The sequence below is a fragment of the Drosophila tropicalis genome, unplaced genomic scaffold, assembly GCF_018151085.1.
Source record: "Drosophila tropicalis isolate 14030-0801.00 unplaced genomic scaffold, ASM1815108v1 contig_393, whole genome shotgun sequence".
NCBI lineage: Eukaryota > Metazoa > Arthropoda > Insecta > Diptera > Drosophilidae > Drosophila > Drosophila tropicalis.
Window position 1 is genome coordinate 1,398,718 of NW_027172855.1, and position 21,741 is coordinate 1,420,458.

The window sequence follows — 21,741 nt, forward strand, 5'->3', positions numbered from 1 at the left end:
TCTAGTACCTTTTAGTAACATGAAGAAGATGCTGAATAATTCTTACAAAATTGGGGCTAAGTTTAGACTTAGAAAAAGGTTTTTGGGCCTACATGGACAAATGGAATGCTCTAAAAGTTCTATACTTCGTTTTAGTATGTCCTTAAAATTTTAAGGTCTGGAATCAATATAATCGAATCGTAAAGTCGTCAATAAACTTCTAAATAAATTTAAAATATTTCTTTAAAACTTCCGGAAATATTTGCAATATCTGTTTATAGATTTAAGTATCGTGATTATGTAAATTTAAGAAAAAACCTGAGTTAAGGAGTTTTGAATGATTGATTGAAAAAGTTTCATTTATTCCATTTATTTCAGAAAATTCCTACAATTTTCATGATTTATTGAACATAATGTAACACCTAATGTGTTACTTACTGTTAACTATTTAGTTAACAGATTTCGTTTACCTAGATATCTATTTGATGAAAAAATCATCGATGAATCGATGCTTGCATACGTAGAGGATAATGAATCGGACGCCCCATTTCCAAGAAAAATCCCATTAATGAAAGATAAAGCTAGACAAAAAAAAAAACGAAGAGGGACAGATAGTCAGAGCCGAAAAACAAATTTGTTTACAAACAAAATTCAACTACAAGAAAAAAATAACAACTAGATCGTAAATGTGCCGAAGAATGAAAAACATGAATACACAAAAGATATTGCAATCTGTTTTGCTTCTCTAGCTCATGATCGAAATAAAACTTTTATATTCGAGTGTTGCGCTCTCGCTTGCACTTATATTTGTTGTCAAACAGCTGATCAGCTCTTAGCGCATGCTCACAGAGTTTTGACAGGTAAAGAGAGAGAGAGAAGCGGTCCGGAGAGAGTGGAAATGTCAAAATTTAGAAAATTCATTTTGTCGTTTTAATGAGGCATTTTCTTTGCCCTCTCAACTTAAGCCAACTGAGTCATCGGTAAAAATTTTCTCTGACGCCTTTTGGCCATAAATCAACAAATTTTCAGTTTTGCCGCATTTTGAATTGTTTTTCACGGGTTCCATCATCTGGATGTGTGTGTGTCTGCTGTTTCTTTTTTATGAGGTGAACCATTTAGCTAATGAAATACATCCGGTTCCAAATTAGTTGGTGATTTGTGGATGAATTGATAAAAAAATGTTTACAAATCATCATAAATGTGACAACTTTCAATAGATTATTTGTTTTTGAAATTGTTTAAGAACAAATGATAAAATGTTTAAAAATGTTTGAATTTAAAATGGTCTTGTTTAAAAGGAACTATTTTTATGTGGTGTGTGTTGCTATATGCTATAGATTGCCAGAATTCGTAAATATGTAGATGTATTCGACCACATTTACTTGTTTAGCATATAGGACAGATGGATGGGGGGTCAAGATATGTAGGTATAACTTTCAAGGGATCTCATGGTAATTGAGGTCTTTGGTTGAGTGTATTTTATTTGTCAATTTGTTTTTTAGGTGAATATTAAAATAACCATTATTTGATTAATAAAAATATAACTCAAAGAGATTTGAAAGTAAATATAATGCAAAAATTAATAAGTAGGCATGATCAATATATAATTATTCTATCAAATTAATGCAATTAAAAACAATCATTTCTAATGTTTTCCTATGTTTGGTTTTCTCTTTAACGACCTGTTTATTTATTTAATGGTTTTTTTTTATGTGTTTTTAAACAATTTTCGCATTTTAGCTAGAAATGTGAATAAGAATATCAAAAGAAATTCAAATTTAGGTATTGTTTACTCAAATAATGTATGAAAAAGATAATTCATCCAAGGAATTTAAATATTTTAAAGCATATTGGTATGTATTCTTGAACCAAAGACTAAGCAAGACTTGTGAATGAAAAGGTTAAAGAGATTACCTCTAGGAACAAAATTTTAAGAGAAGAGAAGAATACAGTAAACAGGTCGTTTTTTCACATTCCCAAATAAAATTTTGAAAAAAAAAACCCTGTATAAGTTAAATAAAACTGTTGAGTAATAGTAAAAAAAAACATACAAATTTTTTTTAGTTTTTGAATTTTATAGATTTTTTATATTTATTGAAATTTTATGTCCGTTCATGTGGTTTGGCTCCCATGGGAATGATCAGTCATAAGAAGCATGAGTCAGGGCATACAAATTAATTAATTAATTTGTTTTCAAATTATTGAATTCAATATAAAAGGATTCACTTCTGAAGGCTAAGAAACGTATCTTATTTTGATTTATAAAAATAAACCGAAACAATAAACTTGAAATAGATGCAACATGTTGACTATAAAATTAAAATACTGAACACTTTTTTTGTTTTGCTAGTTTATTTCTTTTGTCTTTTTTTTTTTTTGGTGGATTTTGTTCTATTGTGTCCAACGATGTTGAATTTGAATGAAAAATGTGTAGCTAAATATTATTGAAAACAACAGAAAACTGCCAGCGAGCTGCCAAAAGAAAAAAAACAAGAAGAAGATATGGCGAGTGACAAGGGATGGGTTGAGGATAGAGGACAGTCGTATACGTCGGTCAGTTCTACCCTTTAGATCAAGGGGTGAAAAGGTATATGTAATTTATGAAAGTTTTCGGCACCGGCGTATTTAAGAAGCATTTAAGATTCCATAAAATATACCTATAAATGCAAATCAGACATTATATCATAAACGATGGCAACCGATTACACTTTGGCCTTTGAGTTTTAAACCAAAAAGGAGTGTGATCTGTTTATTTAATAGCTATATTTTTGGGATAATATGTATTTAATTGGTATGTAGCATTTTATCAGGAGATAAGTTTCAAGTCTCTTTCACTTTGAATGAGAATGAGTCAAGTTCACTTGAAAGGAAAAAATAAATGAATTTATTTTGATCCAGCTGTAATTTTCAACTGGTTTTAGTATGGAAATGAAGTATAGGTTAGAATTCTAAAGTAGTTAGCAAAGTCTTCTGATGAAATGAACTTGGTTTTATCCAAAATGACCATGAGGCTTTAAATAAAATTGTGGACCATATAATGGTTAACTATTCTTGAATTATTACTTTATTATCCGATCTCGAGATTGCTAAAAACTTTTAAATAAGTTTCTCAAAAGAGAGAACATCGGATACTTATCGTACCTTTAACAGATAAAAAAAAACAATATTCACACAATCTTTTCCGTGATACCCTACGAAACTACCTTTCGACATATAAATACATAAAAATTATCTGCTTTTAAAATTTTATTGTAAATATGTAAATGATTGCGTTAAGTCTATACACGAATGTTTAAATATGTAAAAATTAATAATAGTACATCCAATAAAGGGTATTACACAGTCTCACATTGTTTTGCTGTTGGCAATTTCTTTGCTTGGCAGCAAACGCACAAGAGACGGAGAGAGCAAGCGAGAGAACCAGAATATTTTGGAAAGAAAAGATTGGGGGGGAGTGAGACGATATATGATTAAATTTAGAACAAGCACACGTAGTTTGGGGATCTGTCGATTGGCGGCCCCAATTTTACAAAGGCAACAACAACAACAACGTAAGCAGCATCAGCAGACAATGAAAATTAAATTTAGCCTAATTGAATTGCCTTTTATCTATCGCATAAGTAAAACTATTAAGAAAATTATTTCATATTTTAGTAGCAATGCAAAAAGTTTCAACTATTTGGAATCATTTCAATATGCTTAATATAGAATCTCGTCTAATTTATAAATATTTTATTATGGTACTTAAACATTTCACTTACAGAAGTTGTCTGGTTCAAGAAAATCGGTTCTTTATGGTTTATGCAGCTTGTTGGCTTTTTGTTTCTTCTTTCTGACTTTTTAACAATAAAAGCACGCTACGAGCAACAAAAATTCGTGAGCCAAAAAGAAGGCAGAAGGCAGCATACGTGGCGTTGATATTTTTAACTTTGGGCAGATATTTTATTTGAATTTTTTTCTTATAGAAAAATTGAATTTTCTTTCGGCTTTTGCAGCAAAAGAACTTTTTTTTTCAAGGTATAACTTTAATTTGCACTATTTTTCCAGGCGTATTTATATTTCATATATAATCTTTATGGGTATATATATATATTTTTCATGGATTATGCCACTTTTCCTTGTATTTATATATACAAACACTGTGCACACTTATTGATATATCATATATATTTATATATGTAATTGTACATATATGTAGTATTATATATTTTGGTGAAAGATGTGACCGATATGTACGATAACCGTTTTCAATTGATTTCACTTGATTTTAGATTACGTTTTGTCCTATAATTTGGTTTTTAAGTTTTCTCGTGGTAGCAAAACGTGAAAACCCCGAAAATAATAAATTTTCAATATATATTCCCTCGCCCGTACAGCAAGAAAATGTATATAAAAATAAACTCTGAACACACACGGGCGCGTTGCTGCGGCACGGTGGTCGGGAGAATATGCCGAACCAAGATCTCAAAATGAATTCACGCCAGCGATCAGCCGAGAACTGTCAGTTTGGCCCGATCTGACAATTTGCTACGCAGGTTTTGTTGGTATATTTTTCGGATAGTTTTTGGTATTTTCAAAAAAATAGTTTTGGTATTTTTGTTTTGACAATTGTTGAAAATGAACTCTTCAAATGGGATGAATGAAATGAATATAATTACCTAATGAAATATCCTCTTAACATGATTTTATTCTGAAAAAAAATGTTTCATCGATTGAAAAAACAATTTCCTTTTTCCTCTCATTAATTTTTGTTGATGGCAACTCAAAAAAAGGGTATTAAATTATCTATGCGATTCCACATCATGTGAGAAATGTTAAATAAAAAGCTTTATTTAACCTCTAGAATATTTGACAAGCTTTTCCCCTTTTAATCATCAGCTTTTGGCGTTAAAATTTCAACTGCTCTTTGCGTAACTTTACTTTAATATGTAGTTAATTAATAAACAAATCATAGATAGAAACTAAATGTAGCAAAATACTATTGAGTTATAGTAATTACTTTATGTTACATTTATAATTTTAGTTATTGTATAGGGCCAACTAACTGCCTCAAGGGCTATCTCTGTGTGCAGCATATTTGTTGGAATAAAAAAACAAAGTTTGTTAATTACCAACTAAAGCAAAAACAGTGCTACAAAATCTAAATTACAACATACACAGATACACACACACACACATACGAATAACACTGACAATACAAACAATATTTATGTTCAGATTTTGTCGGTTGAATTCCGGAGGCAGAGGCAGGACCAACTTTTTTGTTCTGTGTTTGTTTCGTTGTGAAAACACGTAGCATATTTACAGGAGCTGAACTTGTAAGCAAAGAGCGGAAAAACAGGAAGAGGAAGAGCCATGCAGATTGTCTTTGTGGAAAAGAGAAGGCGACAACGAAAATATACAAACATATGCACATACTTATATACATTTACAGAAATGTGTACATAAATGTATATACATACATATGTATATTTTATATTTGTACAAAGATATATCCCCTTCGAAGAGGGAAACAAGCCACTTAACATCGGGCTGCATATAATTATGCATATGTTAATGATATAACAAGTAAGAAATGAAAATATAAAACCGACAATAAGGTGCTCTCTTTTTAAAAATATAACCCAGATCTTTTATTTTCGAGCTATGTTATATTAGTTTCGATTTGAAGTATTATAGTAAACTTTTTCCATGTAGTTTTTGAATGATAAATGAATTCATATCTTAGTGTCATCACCTTATGTGTTTTCGTAAAATATTTCAATAAACTGTTTTGGTGTCAAACTTTATTGGTAATGTGATATACCCGTTGGTAAAATTAATAAAGGAAATCTGGGGAAAACATTTATGAATACATGTAATGAATCTGTTTATACATATATTCCTTCGAGTATTATTCACTTGGCATTCGAGTATGCATTACAGGTTTTTGCTCAGCAAGTTGGTTCAAGACTACGTATGCGTAATATTAACTTGAGCCTAATTAAAAGTTATTTTCTACTTAAATTTAATGTTTTTTTTTTTTTTTTTTGTGAAGTTTTTTTTTTTTTTTGGAATATTCTATTTGACTATGAATTTGAATACAATTGCTAAACTAATTGCATAAAAATATAGCACAGCGGACTGTCCTTGAAGTCCTGGAGGACTTCATTATAAGTTGAAGTTGGCCATTCCAGGCAACTGGTTGAGTAAACTGGCCAACTCCGCTATCTTTTCACACATTTTGCTTTTGCTTATGGCAAAAAGAGAGGCAACAAAAATGTTAAACTTGATAATTTTCTGGACATTTTAACTGTAAAGTGACATTTCATACTTTGGACCTTTGTGGGCGAGGGTTTGGCTTCGTTTCGTTTTGGCTTGGCTTGCAGGAGATATGAAGTGGGGCAACAATATACATAAATGTTACTGCAGTGTCAGTGGGGAAGCAAAAACGGGAGAACGACACTCGATAAAGTTGCGCAAAAGGCAAATCTCAAAGGAAATTAATTTGTGTTGCAATGTGAAAATTGTGCTGAAAATGAGAATTTTCAAGGGTTTCTCACATTTTGTTACTTTCGTTTTATTTTTGTCCATCAGCACGTAAAGTGTGTAAAGATCTTTAAATTTTATAAAATAGGCAAAAAAATATGGAATATCGAGAACAACTTTTCTTAAAACTTATTTTTTTAAAGTCACTATAGGGTTACAGAAGAAATATTAGTGTATATGTTTTTATGTAAAATAAAAATAAATGTTTTTTAAAAGAAAGTCGTAATTGAACCAAAATAGTACTTATCATTCATTTGTAGAAGGCTTCAATTGGCCTTTAATTTTGTGCTTCGCTATTCAGCAAGTGTATTTGCCACAAGTCCAAAGAACCTGCTGGCAGTGGCATTAATTTACCTATAAAATTCTGATCTGATTGTAATGCGTTTATCTCATCCTCACAGGCGTACTTATATGTACTAAGCTCCTCAAGAAAGGAATCTATTTGCTGCTTCTCACTGGGCAACAAGGCTTGCAGTTTCATGTTGTAAATCCATCGTGACCTTGGGTTAAAGGAAGGGAATTAAGCCAACTGCAAATGAAGTATTTCATTCAATTACTTACATTTCCTTGAAATGAAATTCTTCTATGCGTAATGGTTGCACTAGCTGCATTATATATTGCAGCGGCATTAGACGACTGCGTTGACATGGATATCCCGCATCAGGTCGTTGTATAGTCAAATTTTTATACAAAAGTTGCAAAGAAATCAGAAAAGTATAGAAACGAATATGCCAAGCATCGAATGCGCTAGCTCCAATCTCAATTTGATGCAAATGAGCATTTATGGCAGCTAAAATAAATTTTTTTGCCGGAGTATCGTCACAGATGTGCAACAGGATAATGGCAAAAGAGTGCGTATAGACATCAACGCGATGAGAAATTAGTGTTCCTATTAGTTTCTCCAACTCCGGACTAACCAAATCGGTCAAAGGTGGTGCCTGTGAAAAAAATGATCACTATGATCTGCAGATCATTTTAATGTCAAGAATATTATAACTCCTACCATTTTGTAGCGCATCAGAACCTTCCAAATCCTTTGGTTTGGCAAGATAACTTCTTTACAGGCATGTAACTCACGAAACAATCGATGCATCTGTCTATAATATATGTAAATAAGTGTTTCGCTGGGTACTTGTTTAATCACGGATGCCTTAGATAGTTGTTCTAATAGGGTTTCATAGGTAGCTGCAGGTAGTGGCAGGCCAACATTAACCAACTCAAGGTGCAATAGATGAAAGGCACAGAACAGTCCCTTAATCTTTTTCACATCACTTGTAACAGATAGCTCTGTTATGCAAAAGTCAGAAAGTTTTAAAACTAAACGAAACACGCTTTCCTCTGTAGCTTGGCTCATCGGGTTATTGAGTAGTAATATTAACATGTAGGCCAAACATTCAGGTCCATAATGAGCTAAATACAAGGATTATCGAAATCACGTTTAATTGCGCCCAATTGACAGCATTAGCAATGAATTGGCTTACCTAGACTTTCAACCGGTTTCGGCTTATCCATTAGTTCAACTGCCAATGTTCCAAATATATTATTAACTAAGCTGACACTTAGCTTATTGTTTCGTAGAAGAGTATAAATACGGGGTAGGATGTGTCCCCTATCAAGGTGAAGTTGCAGCATTCCACACTCAACCATTAATTCTCTTTCAGCGATTTTGTGTAGCTGCGAATTTCCGGTCGCCTGAGCCGAACGCGAAAGAGACTCATATAGTCCATAAAATTCAATGTCAGTAAGTGTATTGTCATTTAGAAACTTATCTAGTACAAAGTTCTCCAAGGTGCAGAGCAACTGTAAAGAAATAATTTTAACTTTGCATATCATTCACATAAGTAAGCTTTAAACATTATACCTCGTCGTTATGGCACGCCACGGAACAGAAATCAATTCCTTTATACACACTGTAAAGCACTGCCCGTGTCTGTGGTTGTTGGCTCTCTAAAAGATGCGGCCAATTGCTCAGCAACGCGTAGATTTCTTCAATGGCCATCTCGGAGGTGGCATATTGACCTCTGTGCATTTCAAGAAGCACCAATATCGATTGAGCCGCCAGTAGGCTTAGTTCCAATGGCACTGCCTGAGATGGCATGCGAAGTATATGCATATAGAACTCAAAACGCTTTAGACTTGCAAAATGTGGTATCAAGAAACTAAGAAAGCGCGTCAACTCGGATCTAAAGGATTGGTATGTCTTGTGCCGCGCTACCTTGGCAAAAGTCTCTAGTATGTGTACAACAATATCACGCTCATAAAACAGACGTTGAGCCATTTTTACATACAGTTCCGCAGCCAGAGTGCTAAGGGCATGAAAAGAGACGGGCAGGCGGAGTATCAAGCAAAGTAACTCCTGTACTAAGCGTTGAGGAATTAATTCCAGACTAGCTACATGACTGCAATTATGAAAACAGACAAAAAGTTGGCTTTGTTTTATACATATGTGTATGTATGTATAAAAAAATACTTACCATTGCAGCGTCATTAAATAACGTAAAGTAGCTAAAAGCAATGGCTTCGATGTGCTCTTCTGCAGTGTCTCGAATTGTATGACTAGATATTTGTCTGTTATCAATTCATTAATCATAAAACGCAAATATAAATTTCCATTCTGATCACACTGCTGATTACGGGCAAATTCATTAATTCTATCTTCGAGGAATCGATAGCACGCCACATAGTATTCCTCTTTGTTGGGCATCTGCACACAAAATGTGTAATAAATAAAAGTAAGAGCTGGCATTTCCTCTCCCAGAAATGTTGTAAAATGGTCACGGAAAATATCCAGCATCGGCATTAGTATAACCCGACTTGTGGCTTCAAATCTATTGGAATTAAAGAGATTTGAACTATATGCTTTTTGAGATAAGAGTCTCACTTACAATATGCCATAGCGCACATAGATGATTAGTGTAAGGCAAAGGTCCTTTAGACCTGGGGTATCTTCGCCACGACGGTGTAGTTCCTTAACTAGACCGCAAAGAATGCTGAAAGATATTCTAGCCATTGGCTCCCAAAGAAACCTATCCACGGTTACACCTTTTTGCAAGTCGATAGCACCACAAATGCTATGAACCATGTGGGTCCAGATAAAAACAACTTGTAGGTAGCAAGGGAATGGACGAGTTAACTCATCAAAACGTTTAGACGATGCCGATTCGGGCACACTCAAGGTAACCGCGAGTTGTCTGTCATAAATGGCTAACAATGATGGCAACTGTTCCAAAAATTCATCTAAGCCCGCCAGAACAGAGGCCACAGGTTGAAATACATAGTTCGCATTATCATTACGATATGGATGAGCCTGTGACCTATAGAAATCCGCCACGCTGACATTAAAGTTGAGACCGACAGCTTGAAAAATTTGCCCGACAAACTGATGGGCAATTTTAGCTCGCCAAAATTTGGGACTCCCGGTTACAGCTTTTAGAAATGCATAGGAGTACTCTTCGACAATATACTGTAAGTGCAAGGAATTATAATCAAAGGATCTACTTCAATTTAAAATCTTTGCATACCTTAGTGTCTGCACCCGTTGAAATCGCGGTAACGAAATCCATAATTAAAATTGATAAACTTCCCACACAAAAGAAACGCGCTTACTAGAGATGGAAGATGCCGTTAGAGACGACCACGCGCAGTCGATATGTATACACGAATTAAATAATCGATAAATATGGCTGCAGACTTATAAACCAGTGTTGGATAGCGCGCAAAGCGAAATTTTTATTGTAGGGGAAAAACCGTTTATTTAGTGGGAAAAATTTGTATAAATTTGAACATTTTTCAATTTAATTTCAAAATCAAGACAAAGCGCTCTTATAAAAGTGACTTATGTATGTGTGTATTTAGTATCTATTAATAGTTTGTGTGTTATTTTTTAATGACTTGCCAACCACAATTATTGCGCTAATCCTTTACATTTCCGTTTGCCAATTGCCACCATTTTGTAGTGCTTTTGCTCTTAATGCCCCACACATCATTTATCCACCCTTTGCATTTTCCCCATTTCATATTTACACTTGGCATATGTATTTGCGCTCATGTTCTTTAATATATTGCCGGAGGGAAGGCAATGTCAAAGGAGCAAAGCAAAGACAGACACACACGCAGAGGGAGAAATACACAGTAGGAAAGGAAAAGCAACCGCAACCCACAGTTTAAGCCGCTGAATTTGTTTTTATTAAATGCCAAGTGCTGCCAGGGCGAGTCTGACAGAGCCATACAATTGCCACTCAGACAGAAAAATGGTTTCGAAAATGGCATCTCGTTGTCCTTCCGGTCGCTTGTGTCCTGCCAGCTCCACATATTCCTCCCACCCCTAGGTTTTCCATTCACTTGCTAAAATTCTTTTTCTGCTTTAATTAAAATTGCTTAGCATGTGAGAATCGAAATATAGAAGCATGTTTTATTAAGCTTTTTGATATTGGTTTTACTGGTTGATTTTTTTCCAGCTTGATTACTTTACTCACAAACATGTCATTTGACTTTTTCGACCTAGCGCAATGGTGGGATAAAGGAAAGAGATTGAGTTATATTTTTCTCTCATGGTGCTATCTAAACACATAAATCATAAGCAAATTGTCAACTCCTACACGCTTCCCTCATTTTACCATGGTCGACCATTGCCTAATTAAGCGACGCCATGCGGTGCATGCTTTAATACACGCACAACCACAGCACATACAACACACATACCAACACTTACACACACAAGCACACATTTCTCACCCTGGTGTAGTCGATCCACACAAAACGTCTTTTGTCTCAGCCATTATTAGCTTGAGTATAATAGAGGTTTTTATTTCATTGCCCTAGCAGAAACAGGAACAACCACAAAAAAATATAATATGGAGCGAGAATTCGTAAAATTAACACAAGAAAAAAGAACAAGAAAAAATGTTTGCCCAGGTCCTTGACTAACGCATTTCAACAGTCTTTCAATCCCTTTTTTTTTGCCCCAGTTTATTAGTATTTATGGCTTTGTCTGTTATGTCGCTAGATGTGTTCATTCACTGTGGTTTTACATCTACAATATTTTCTATATTAAGCCAGTTGTTTTAAGAAAATAGAAAGATAATTTTTTTTTTTTTGATTTTTAGTTAATTTAAGATAGTTTTTAAGCCTTCCACATAACATATTTAAGTTATCACAAATTCATATTTAAGTAATTACATTTGGACTTCAGATTTTTTGGGCCACAAACTATGTAGTTATTATATTTGCCATTGGGTCCCAGTTAAGTCCAGTCTCAAGTCCATAACAACTAAAGCTTTAGTTTATTAAAAAAAAAAAAAAAACAACTATGTAGTTCAAATTGCTTTGTGCAGTATTCCTAAGTCGACTATCCATTTAATAATTGGAGACATCTCATTTGCAATTTCACTCCATGGTCACTTGAAGCTCTTGTTACAACCATCAACGACATTTATGTGGCCAGTCCATCTACTCCCTCTGTCAACCTGGATTCACATCTGTCTTTTAGTACCTACCTATATAGACTTTCCTTTTTTTCAGTTTTGCCAAAGTTCTCCCTCTGGACTTTTATTGACACTGATAAGTGTGCCCCGAGCAAAGCAAAAACACAACAAAAATGAAAAGGGAAAAGGGAAAAACGGGTTTGAAAAAAAAAAAGAAAAAGGTAACCAAAAGCTGGCAATTTAAATTGAAATTGTTTGCCGCATCGCAACAGCAGGCAGTAAAAGACAGGAAAAAACACTGCAGAAAAAATTAAGTGAGACAAAGTGTTTTGTGACAATGCAGTGCAATGGGAGAATCTGAGCGAAGAGTGAACTCTACTTCCCCACAGTGGCAAAAAGATTGGAGCAAAGCAAACCTGAATTTCGTTCTGGTGCTGCAGCTGGTGATCTGAAGCTAGTGCGTGTTAATTCCATTTGGAGTAGCATTTTCATTGACTGACCACATAGAACCCATCCTGAGACCCACACCGAAAGATGCCCCTATCTTATGCAGAAGGCAGAGCCAATGCCCTTCATTTGAAGTTGTGTGTCGTGATAGTTTTGCTTAACATGCCTGAGTTGAGTGCGTGAAAAAGAAAGATAGGAGAAATGGCATCCTTATGCTGGTTGCTTCATATGCATACATATGGATGTATATGGGACTATGGTTTAAAAGTTGTCACCCGGCTATAGCCTGAAAGAATCTTGTTCTATTTACTTCGTCTTATTTTGCAGCAGGTGTCTATTAACTTAGACGGAACTAGCAAAACTGCAAATCTATAGGTACTTAACCTTTTTTAGATGGTTCTTGGAAACATTCGAACATCGTACTCAAACTCTCAAAAGAAAGTAAGCTAGAGTCTATTCTATCCATTTCTAATGCTCATAATAATGACCTCCCCCAACTAGCAGCCAAAAATATCATCTTTTTTTGGTAGTTTCAAGTTCTTAAAAGATTTTTAAATCAGGAATCTTCTTAAAAGCTGACTTTTCAATCCTATTTTAAAAATACTTTCTTATTTTTTAGAGAAATACTTTTTATTCAGATATTGTATTTATTTATTCAATGTTCTCTTCTGTTTTGAAATGTATAAAATAAATTTTAGATAAAGGGAAAATCCCATATGATGCTCAAATGCGATTGCACTTCAATCTTGATTGGTTAAGCAGCCAATGAGCAGTATCAGATTCTTTTTTCCTTTTTGGAAAAGGCGAAATTGCTTCACTCATATTACGAAGCACATCCGCTGCATGTAAATAATAAATCTGTAGCAATATTTTGGACAGACAACCAGCAACCCATCAGAAGAAGGAGAAACAGGGGGCCACCCGACAATCCAAAATGAGCAGCCAGGAACAGCTAGCTGAAATACATCCAGCAAAACTGTATGCCAGCCTTCCAGTCAGCCAGCTGACTGCCTGACTGCATTTAAGATTGGAGCGATGTGTACTTAAAAATCGTGACTGGTCTAACATTTTCCATGCATATTTTAAACTTTCTGCCAGAAAATTTAATAACCGAAAAGGCAAAGGTACGGTCCTTCACCTACACACGTATATTTATAAGGAAATGTTTGTATGAAAATTGAAATGCAAAACTTCCAATGTCGAAAATTATTTACAAGTTGAAGCAAAAAGAAAATGCATCGAAGTTTTTGAAAGCATTTCAAGTTGTTTTTTTTTTTCTCGCACAGGTGTACAAAAATGTTCGCACCTTATTTTTTGTTTTTTTTTTTTTTTTTTTGTATTTCTTTGGACGAAGTTCTCTTGCTAGCTGACAACCTTTCTCATCCACAAATTTTCTGTTTGTTTGCGGGGCTAGCTGCTTTTGCTGCTGCTGCTGTTGCTGCTGTACATAAGTTCTGCTTTTTCCTGCACTTTTCTTTGGAAAAAAACTTTTGCATACAACTAATGTGCACTTCCGCTATTGTGCTCCATTTTCCACGTTGTTGTTCATCTTGTTTTGTTTTGTAGGAGAAGAAGTTGGGTTGCAAGTGGCAAGCGGGGTCTAAAATAGTGCAATGTGTGGGATATTATTTTGTGCTTCAAACTTTCACAAAAGATGGTCCCACCCATGCAGAGAGCTGTAAGGAGATCTATGTTTGCTTGGGAAAAGCGTGTAAGTATTTATTGTTAAAGTTTAGGTGACTTTTCACCATTAGTTTTCTTTTGGCGGCAAGTCGATTGGAAATTAAAGTAATTATGGTAATACTGAGCAAAATGCATGTTCCTGTTTACTTGATTTTTATTTCAATGATGCCATCCATTTTTTTGGTATCATTAAATTATCTAACCATTCATTCTCATCTGCCATGAAACAACTTTATTATCTTCACCTCTCAATGTTACTGCCATTTCTATTTTTAACATTCATTCAACATGCCACGCCTGGCATGCTACTTGCAACAGTTGCTGCTGACATTGCCGCCCAACATTTCGTAGGAAATCAAATAAAATTTATGGTCTTAGCACCCTTCCCTCTTTCAGATTCCTATAAATTCTCAGCTATGCAGTACCAAAAGGCTACCAAACAAAAAAAAGGGGCAAAAAAGAAGGGAAACCCAGACAGAAAAAGAAGGAAGGCCATAGCCAAGTCAGGCCGAAAACGTCTGTCATTAAATTAACGCTAATTTGTTTAGTGGCGTCTTGGGAGACATTTACCCAGAAAAGTGTCAACAGAAATTCTTTGCCTTTCACATTACTTCATTTAAGCTTTCAACTCTCAAACCTCTTGGTGTCTCTCCAGTTCAGTGATTTATGCCTACAATTTAAATTGAAATTAAACAAACAAACGTTGGACGTCATTTGCCCACAATGGTTGAATGAGGCATTAAAACGACTTACCAATCGACGCAATCGATATACCCTATGAAGACCATTTAAAATGTATTATGTAATGCGCATTGTTACCTCAGGAAGGCATAATTACGGCTGGTATGTAATCTAATATCCGTCTAATGTGAGCCAAAGTCATACACACACACACACACACACACACACACACTCAAACACACATACATATGAATAAACTGATTCGGAATGCAGATTTGATGTTTGAGGATAAGAGGGTTGGACCTACAATATGTATAACATAAATTGTCATTGTTAAAGTGCTAATGAATTTTTGGCATGCAAATTTCGCATGTATTGTGTACATGAATGTCTGTATGCATATGTAAGTGTGTGTGTGTGTTTGTGGTGTTGCTATTGTTGTAACCATCATTAGGGGTCACATAAGGGTTAAGGGCAGTTTAGGCATTACAGAAAATGTTAGTCACCAATCCTAATTTCCTTTTAAAGTGTTAGACATGTGTAAATGGCTTCATTTGTTTTAAATAAAGATAAGACATACTAAGACTACTTAAAATCAAAGCAAAAATTTGATTTTAAATTCATTTTGAAATGCTCAAGATTAAGTAATTTAGTTAGTAGATGTCAACAAAGTCAAGACTTACTTGTTTGTTTCAATTAGCAATTATTAATTAAAAGTTTCCTTTTAATTGTCTTAAACTTTCAAGTATCATACTTAATTTTTTTTCCATTTAGTCGATTTACCATATTAATCTTAGCCCAAATTTCGACTTGGCTTATTCTCATTTGGCTTTAGCTTGTCTAGCAGAAATGTCAATTCATTAGCGTTATTTCTTTAGCTTTAGCTTTAGTTAGCACTAGTATAGAATAAACCATCGATATGGTCCAATTTGAGCCAATGGTAAGTCAAAGAAATAAAACCAATATTAAAGTAGCTTTCCACATATTAATTTATGTCTCATGCAGTCTTTAAGTACTTGCAAATAGGCATTTTACTTCGTTATTTCTTTTATGGGATTTTAATATCTTACTCAAAAAAAGTGTGCAATATTTTTTCACTTGGCGTATAGCAGGCTTACCTACACTCAGACCAACATGCATATTATATATGCATATCGATAGACATATACAACATATTGAAAGGGAGAGAAAGAGAGAGTTCTATATGAAATTGCAATTTATGCTGCGTACAAAACAATTTCCCAATGCCTCAGACACAGCGCACAACAACAGCAACACCAACACCAACACCAACACAAAAAGACAGTGAATGAAAATTTATGTTGGATGCGTGACCGTAAATGCTGTGTGCGTGATAAATCAATTTTCATTTTGTAATTGTATAGCTCAGCGTGTGGGTATTCATACTGGGAGTCTATGGGGTTTGAGGGCCAACAATCTGTACATAAAATTTTAAGTATTTATGTGCAAGTGTTCATCGACCTAACGTCCAGCGGAAGTTCTTCGGTCAGATTTTGGAAACGTAATGCAATTCAATTGTCAATTGGCCTGAGCGATTCATATCACAGTCGGAATACATATGTATATGTATCGTAAATGGGTGTGTCTGATTGTCTGATTATACTCGTGATTTATGCATTTCCATTTTCAACCGGACAGACATCACATTTGTCAGTTAAGGAAAAGAGAACAATCCTCATGATTATTTGTAGATTGATTACAAGTTCTAATTAGGCAAACCATAATTTGAATACAAGGCTTAAACATTTAATTAAATTTAATGCTTAAAAAGTTAACATAGTTTTTTAAGTCGCTTCAAAGTTTCTTAAGTATGAATTTCATTCAAGGAATTGAATTCTTCTTTCGTTGACTTATGTCTAATTCTGGCATTAAGCAAATGTAATAGAATTGTTTTTGGAGGTTTTAGTCATATTAAATTTGTTCTTAGTTAGGTTTAAAGATCATTGCTCATATGCGGAATTGCTTATAGTTAATTCAACTAAAGACAGCCAGATTATCTGTGTTTCATATCATAAATCAAGATGTTAAACTACATTTATGCATACTAGAACTTTTAATAGAAGATTTTATCTCATGCTGGACAATTATTGATAAATTCGAGTAGACTTCAAATTAGACAAATTAATTTTATCTTATTTATTATTTTCTTGGCCATTTAAGGGATTCTATTTAACCTAAATCTATTATTTTGTGTGAAATGTTTACAATATCAAATACATTGAAATTTACTCTTTGTTTTAAAAATCACTAAAATTTAGAGAAATTTTATTTTAATAATTTATAAACTTCATTTTGTAATACTATTTAAAACTTAATTTGTTCAACATTATGAAGTCATGGATATTTTATTCAACGTTTCAACTGACATACAAATTTTTCTGGGAAATTCTTCTCCTTAATGTTAGTCGGGTGTCAAAATAGGAATAACATTCGTAAGAGGATTTAACTTTTAAAAATTTTCTTGTTGTTCAACGAAAAAAATTGTTTTTTCTGCATCATTTCCGCTTGCCAGAGCTTTTCAAGTTATTTGAGCAGTTGAAAAGTATGCGAAAGTTTTCACTTTTCCGGAAGAACAAGTAAAAGCAACAGAATAAAAATTTCTTTGCCTTATGTTTTTTTTTTTTTATTATAATATTTTGTTGTTGTTACTAATTGTGAATGAACGAAATATATTTGTTGCATACATATTTAGCATAATTTTTCAATAAATTTTCGTTCAATATTAATTTTCAGCTAATCAATTACTTTGCCTGTGATTGTTTGCCGTTGGCTTAATAATATTTTTGTTTTGTTCTTTATTTTATGATCCCCAAGCGAACCTTAAGTGACTTTATAACACACACATGCCCTAAAACATACACACGACACACACACACACATATATATGTATGTACATACCTCCATTTGCCACTCTTGACTTTTAATGCTTGGACTATAAATGTCAAGTCCCCGCACGGCGAAGGGAGACTTTAACCCAAAGGAGATGACAAACTGAGAGTAGGTTGGGCAAATGGGAGAGGGAGGTGTGCAGAGTGAGAGACAAAAGGAAAAAAAACCAGAGCAGCGCACAAAAGCGCCAAAAAGAAGAAACACAAACAAATAAACAACAACAACAAGAACAACAAACACAGCAACAGCAGCAGCACAAACAAACATTAAGAAATTTGTAGGAAGCGAATGCGTTTTATTTAATTTTTATTGCCCCTGACAAGGATGCCAGACTCTGGGGGCAACTGTGACTGTGTCTGTGTATGCGTGTGTGAGTGTATATTTGTGAATGTGTGTATTTGTGGCAGTGTATGAGTAATAAAGCATTTAAGAATTATGAGGCAACAAGCAGGCAAAGCAACAAGCATGGAAACAATTAGCTTGCCAGCTCACCACATAAGTATGCTACATTTTTTTGGTTTACCTTCAAGCAGAACTCGGTATGCCCTAAGAAAACAATAAAAAAAAACACATAACTGTAAAATTCGACATAAAAAAGTAAGAAATAATAATTTGATAATAAGGAATCAATTTTCTGCTGCTTTTCGATTGCTAAAGTTTACTCAATCATTAAAGTTAATTGATTGAAATATTAAAAACCACTTATATTAACTTAGTTTCCTTTTTTTTTTTGATCTGTGTATTAATAATTTATTTTGTTTTTGTCCAAAAGTCTAATATGCCCCAATCGAAAGGCATTACAAATTATGTGGCAAACAATTTTCTGCTCTTGTTTTTCAAGACCAAAGAACTGAGGCAAAGAAATTGAGAGCTGGTAACGTGATGCCATTAAAGTGTACAATCGTGACCTGCCACGCCCTCATTTAGGCAAAGCTTATGATTAATGCTTAAATGAGGCACACACCACCAGAGGAGAGAAAGAGAGAGAGAGAGATAAAAACTGTCTGTATGTTTTGACAGAGTGATATGGGATTGTGTGGGAAAGTGCGACGACAGTGTAAAAACCACACAGGATTTAGAAGATGTGCTAAAGGAATCTGTTGAGGATGAAGTTTTGCATGCTGCAGCAACAACCCTAATAACAACAACTTCTGACATGTTTGTGTGTGTGTGTAGGGTCTAGGCTCGCAACTAAGATCGTTTTGTAGTTGCAAAATTAAAGGGCAAAAACTTTTGCCAAAAATGTTCTTTTGCCCATGAGTTATGCATATGAAGTTTTTGCCCATGTCCAACACTGTTGGTCCTTGCGGCTTGTTGTTTTTTTTGTTGTTGTTGGTTCGTCTATAGATGTGTTTGCCTATCTTTGGCCATTTTCCATGAGCAGCTCCTCCCTTTCGGCATCTTCTACTGTTTGCTTATAATTAAGCTTAATGCGAGCTCCGTGGACATTTTAAGCAACTAACATTGTTTGCTCTAGTTGCCGTTGTTGCGGTAGTTGATGTTAATACTGTTGCACTTGCAATTGTTTTTGTTACTTTTGTTGGTATTTTTGTTGCTATTGCTGTGGTTAGTTGTTGGTCCTTGGGCATTTAACCCTTTACAGTTGGTTGCCTTAACAATCATCGCCCAACAGATTATTTGATTCTTGCCAAAAATAAACCAATGCATTGTTTAATGTACTTTTGAACTTTTTCAAACATTATGGCCGATAAATTTACTTCTCACTTCTAGAGCAATTAACTTTAGGTGAAAGTAAATGATTTCTATCTGGATATAATATACACAAAAATTATTATATATAAACTGGAAAAATTTTTTAAAAAAAAAAAAAAAAAAAAAAAAAAAAAAAAAAAAAAAAAAAAAAAAAAAAAAAAAAAAAAAAAAAAAAAAAAAAATTTTTTTTAAAAATTTTAAAAATATGTATGTATAATATACTCGTGATGTTTAAATAAAAATATATTTATTATTAGTTTTATTTTAAAGATAATTTGTTGCAAATCCTTAAATACATTTAAATTCGCTTTTATTATTAAGATTTATTATCTTTAAATAGCCTTGTAAGCGTGTTCACTCTATTGAAATCTGTTGAGCCTTCAAACTGATTTGCATTGCATCTTGTCCTAACACAAAGCATTTTCCGTTCTCCAAGTCCTTTCTAACCTTCACCTTGACAAACAGATTTCCAGTCCAAAAAGGTAACCAGCATATTGTTCTCGTCACTCTCTCTCTCTCTCTCTCTCTCTCTTCTCCCTTTCTACTTGCCATCTCTGTTGCTTGTCGGAAATTAATACACTTCCGTTTTTTTTTTCTACTTCGCATTACTCAAAATATATTTATGTATATGTATGTATATCTGCTTTGCAAAGAGACATAAAAATTAATTTGTTTTTGCCGCCAAACGCCGTCAGCTGCCGGAAGCGCGTTGTAATCAACCGACAAATAAATTAACACTGTGTGGGAAAGGTGGAACGAGGTGGGTGTTGGCCAAGGCAACAGACGAAGGGGAAGACCATGAGGAGGGCGAAAAGAGAAAACCAGCTCAGTTCTCTTGTCAGGTTTTTGTTGCTCTCTTTCTTTTTTGTCTGGCAAATTGTGAGTTTTGTGTTTTGACCTTTTCACTTGATTTCCGTTTATGTCTCGGTTTCTGTATATCCTGAAACAGGGTGTCTAAATTGAGGTGTAACTGAAGCGTGTACATGTGAAGGATTATGCGTTTGCATTTATATTATCATAAGGTAGCGAATCCTGACCCAAGAACGAACGCCAAACTAATTAATTAAAGCTGAATATTGTTATATTTTCTGACAAATCAAGCCAGTTAGTTAGTGTTCTATTTAGGCACCCTGTTTGCATGCTTATGTCTGCGTATATATATTTTTTCATTATTCCTTTTTGTCGATGGGTATTTATTTTTTATGACCCAGACAGCGAAGGTCCATACAGTAACGTTCTGTTGTTGTTTTATATTTTTAAATAAATATATATTTTTAATATTATGCACAAAGCGTCACGTTGTTGTCCGCATTTTTTTTCCAATAAACAATATAAACGATTGTGACAGGGTCTAAACGGAAGTATTCCCACCAATAAAGGCAATTATTAATTCACTGGCTTAAAAGGTTAAAAATTTAAATTTAAGTAAACATTTTTTTTTCTTGCAGTTTAATTTACTTATCACTTGACTTAGTTCCATGTCGTTAGTTAGTCATTCCAAAAGGTAATCAGTTTCGCATTTCAGGAGAAAAGGATAAAGGCAGGTCAAGTCACATGACACTGAGCAAATGAATATGTTGCATTAGGTAAAGCAATTCTCAGACAAATCAAACTCGGTCAGTTGCTTGCGTTGTTACCTTTTTTGGGGGCTTGGCCATGGAAAGTGCATTATGCAATTAATTTCCATAATTAATTAGGCTTAACCCTCTACATCCACTTTTCAGTCTTTATCAGTTTGCGTGTCTGTTAAGAAGATTAGCCGTAAAGGCAAAAATCCCAGAGGCTCATCAATTTCAATGGGAACGAGCGAGAGAGGTGACCAACCTCACGTCCATTGTAATTAATCTTGAAAAGTACTGGGACTTGACTTTAAATTCAATTAAACTTTAATCAATTGCAAGCCAAACTCATATACATACATACATATGTATGTAGGTATACGAATATATTCTGTTGATACTACTGCCCGCTCTCTATCCCCCACTTCACCGTTGCTTCCTGGTGACTGACATCATAACGACAGGGACAAATAACCGCAGGATAACTTCATTTGCATGAGTCCTGAAACATTTTTGTGCGCGGCTGCAGTAACGTTAAAAAATTCAACGATGAACATTTGGCAAGCCGACACATAAATACATATACATACATACATACATATGTACATACATGATATGTATGGTGCATATATGTATATGTAGGACTTTATATAGATTTCTCTCTGTCTCTGTGTGAGTTTCGTTGTCTGTATTTACATTAAAGAATTTTATTATTTGTTCGTTGTTTCTGACTTGTAATACATTCAGGCAAACATTTCTTATATTAACAGATAGTTAAAAACCGTGCAACCAATTTTACATGAATTACGAATTTTTGA

At 34.1% G+C, this 21,741-nt stretch overlaps 1 protein-coding gene across 1 annotated transcript; it reads right to left on the reverse strand.

The window, feature by feature from the left end:
- Positions 1-6,784: 6,784 nt before the first annotated feature.
- On the reverse strand, positions 6,785-10,083 carry sunn (sisters unbound). The gene is made up of 8 exons (XM_068284843.1): positions 10,029-10,083; positions 9,393-9,970; positions 8,982-9,335; positions 8,369-8,906; positions 7,989-8,307; positions 7,511-7,917; positions 7,069-7,445; positions 6,785-7,007 (listed from the first exon to the last, which is right to left on the reverse strand). Exons 1-8 carry the CDS (start codon positions 10,068-10,070, stop codon positions 6,785-6,787), a joined length of 2,838 nt encoding a protein of 945 aa, XP_068140944.1. The 5' UTR covers positions 10,071-10,083.
- Positions 10,084-21,741: the final 11,658 nt, after the last annotated feature.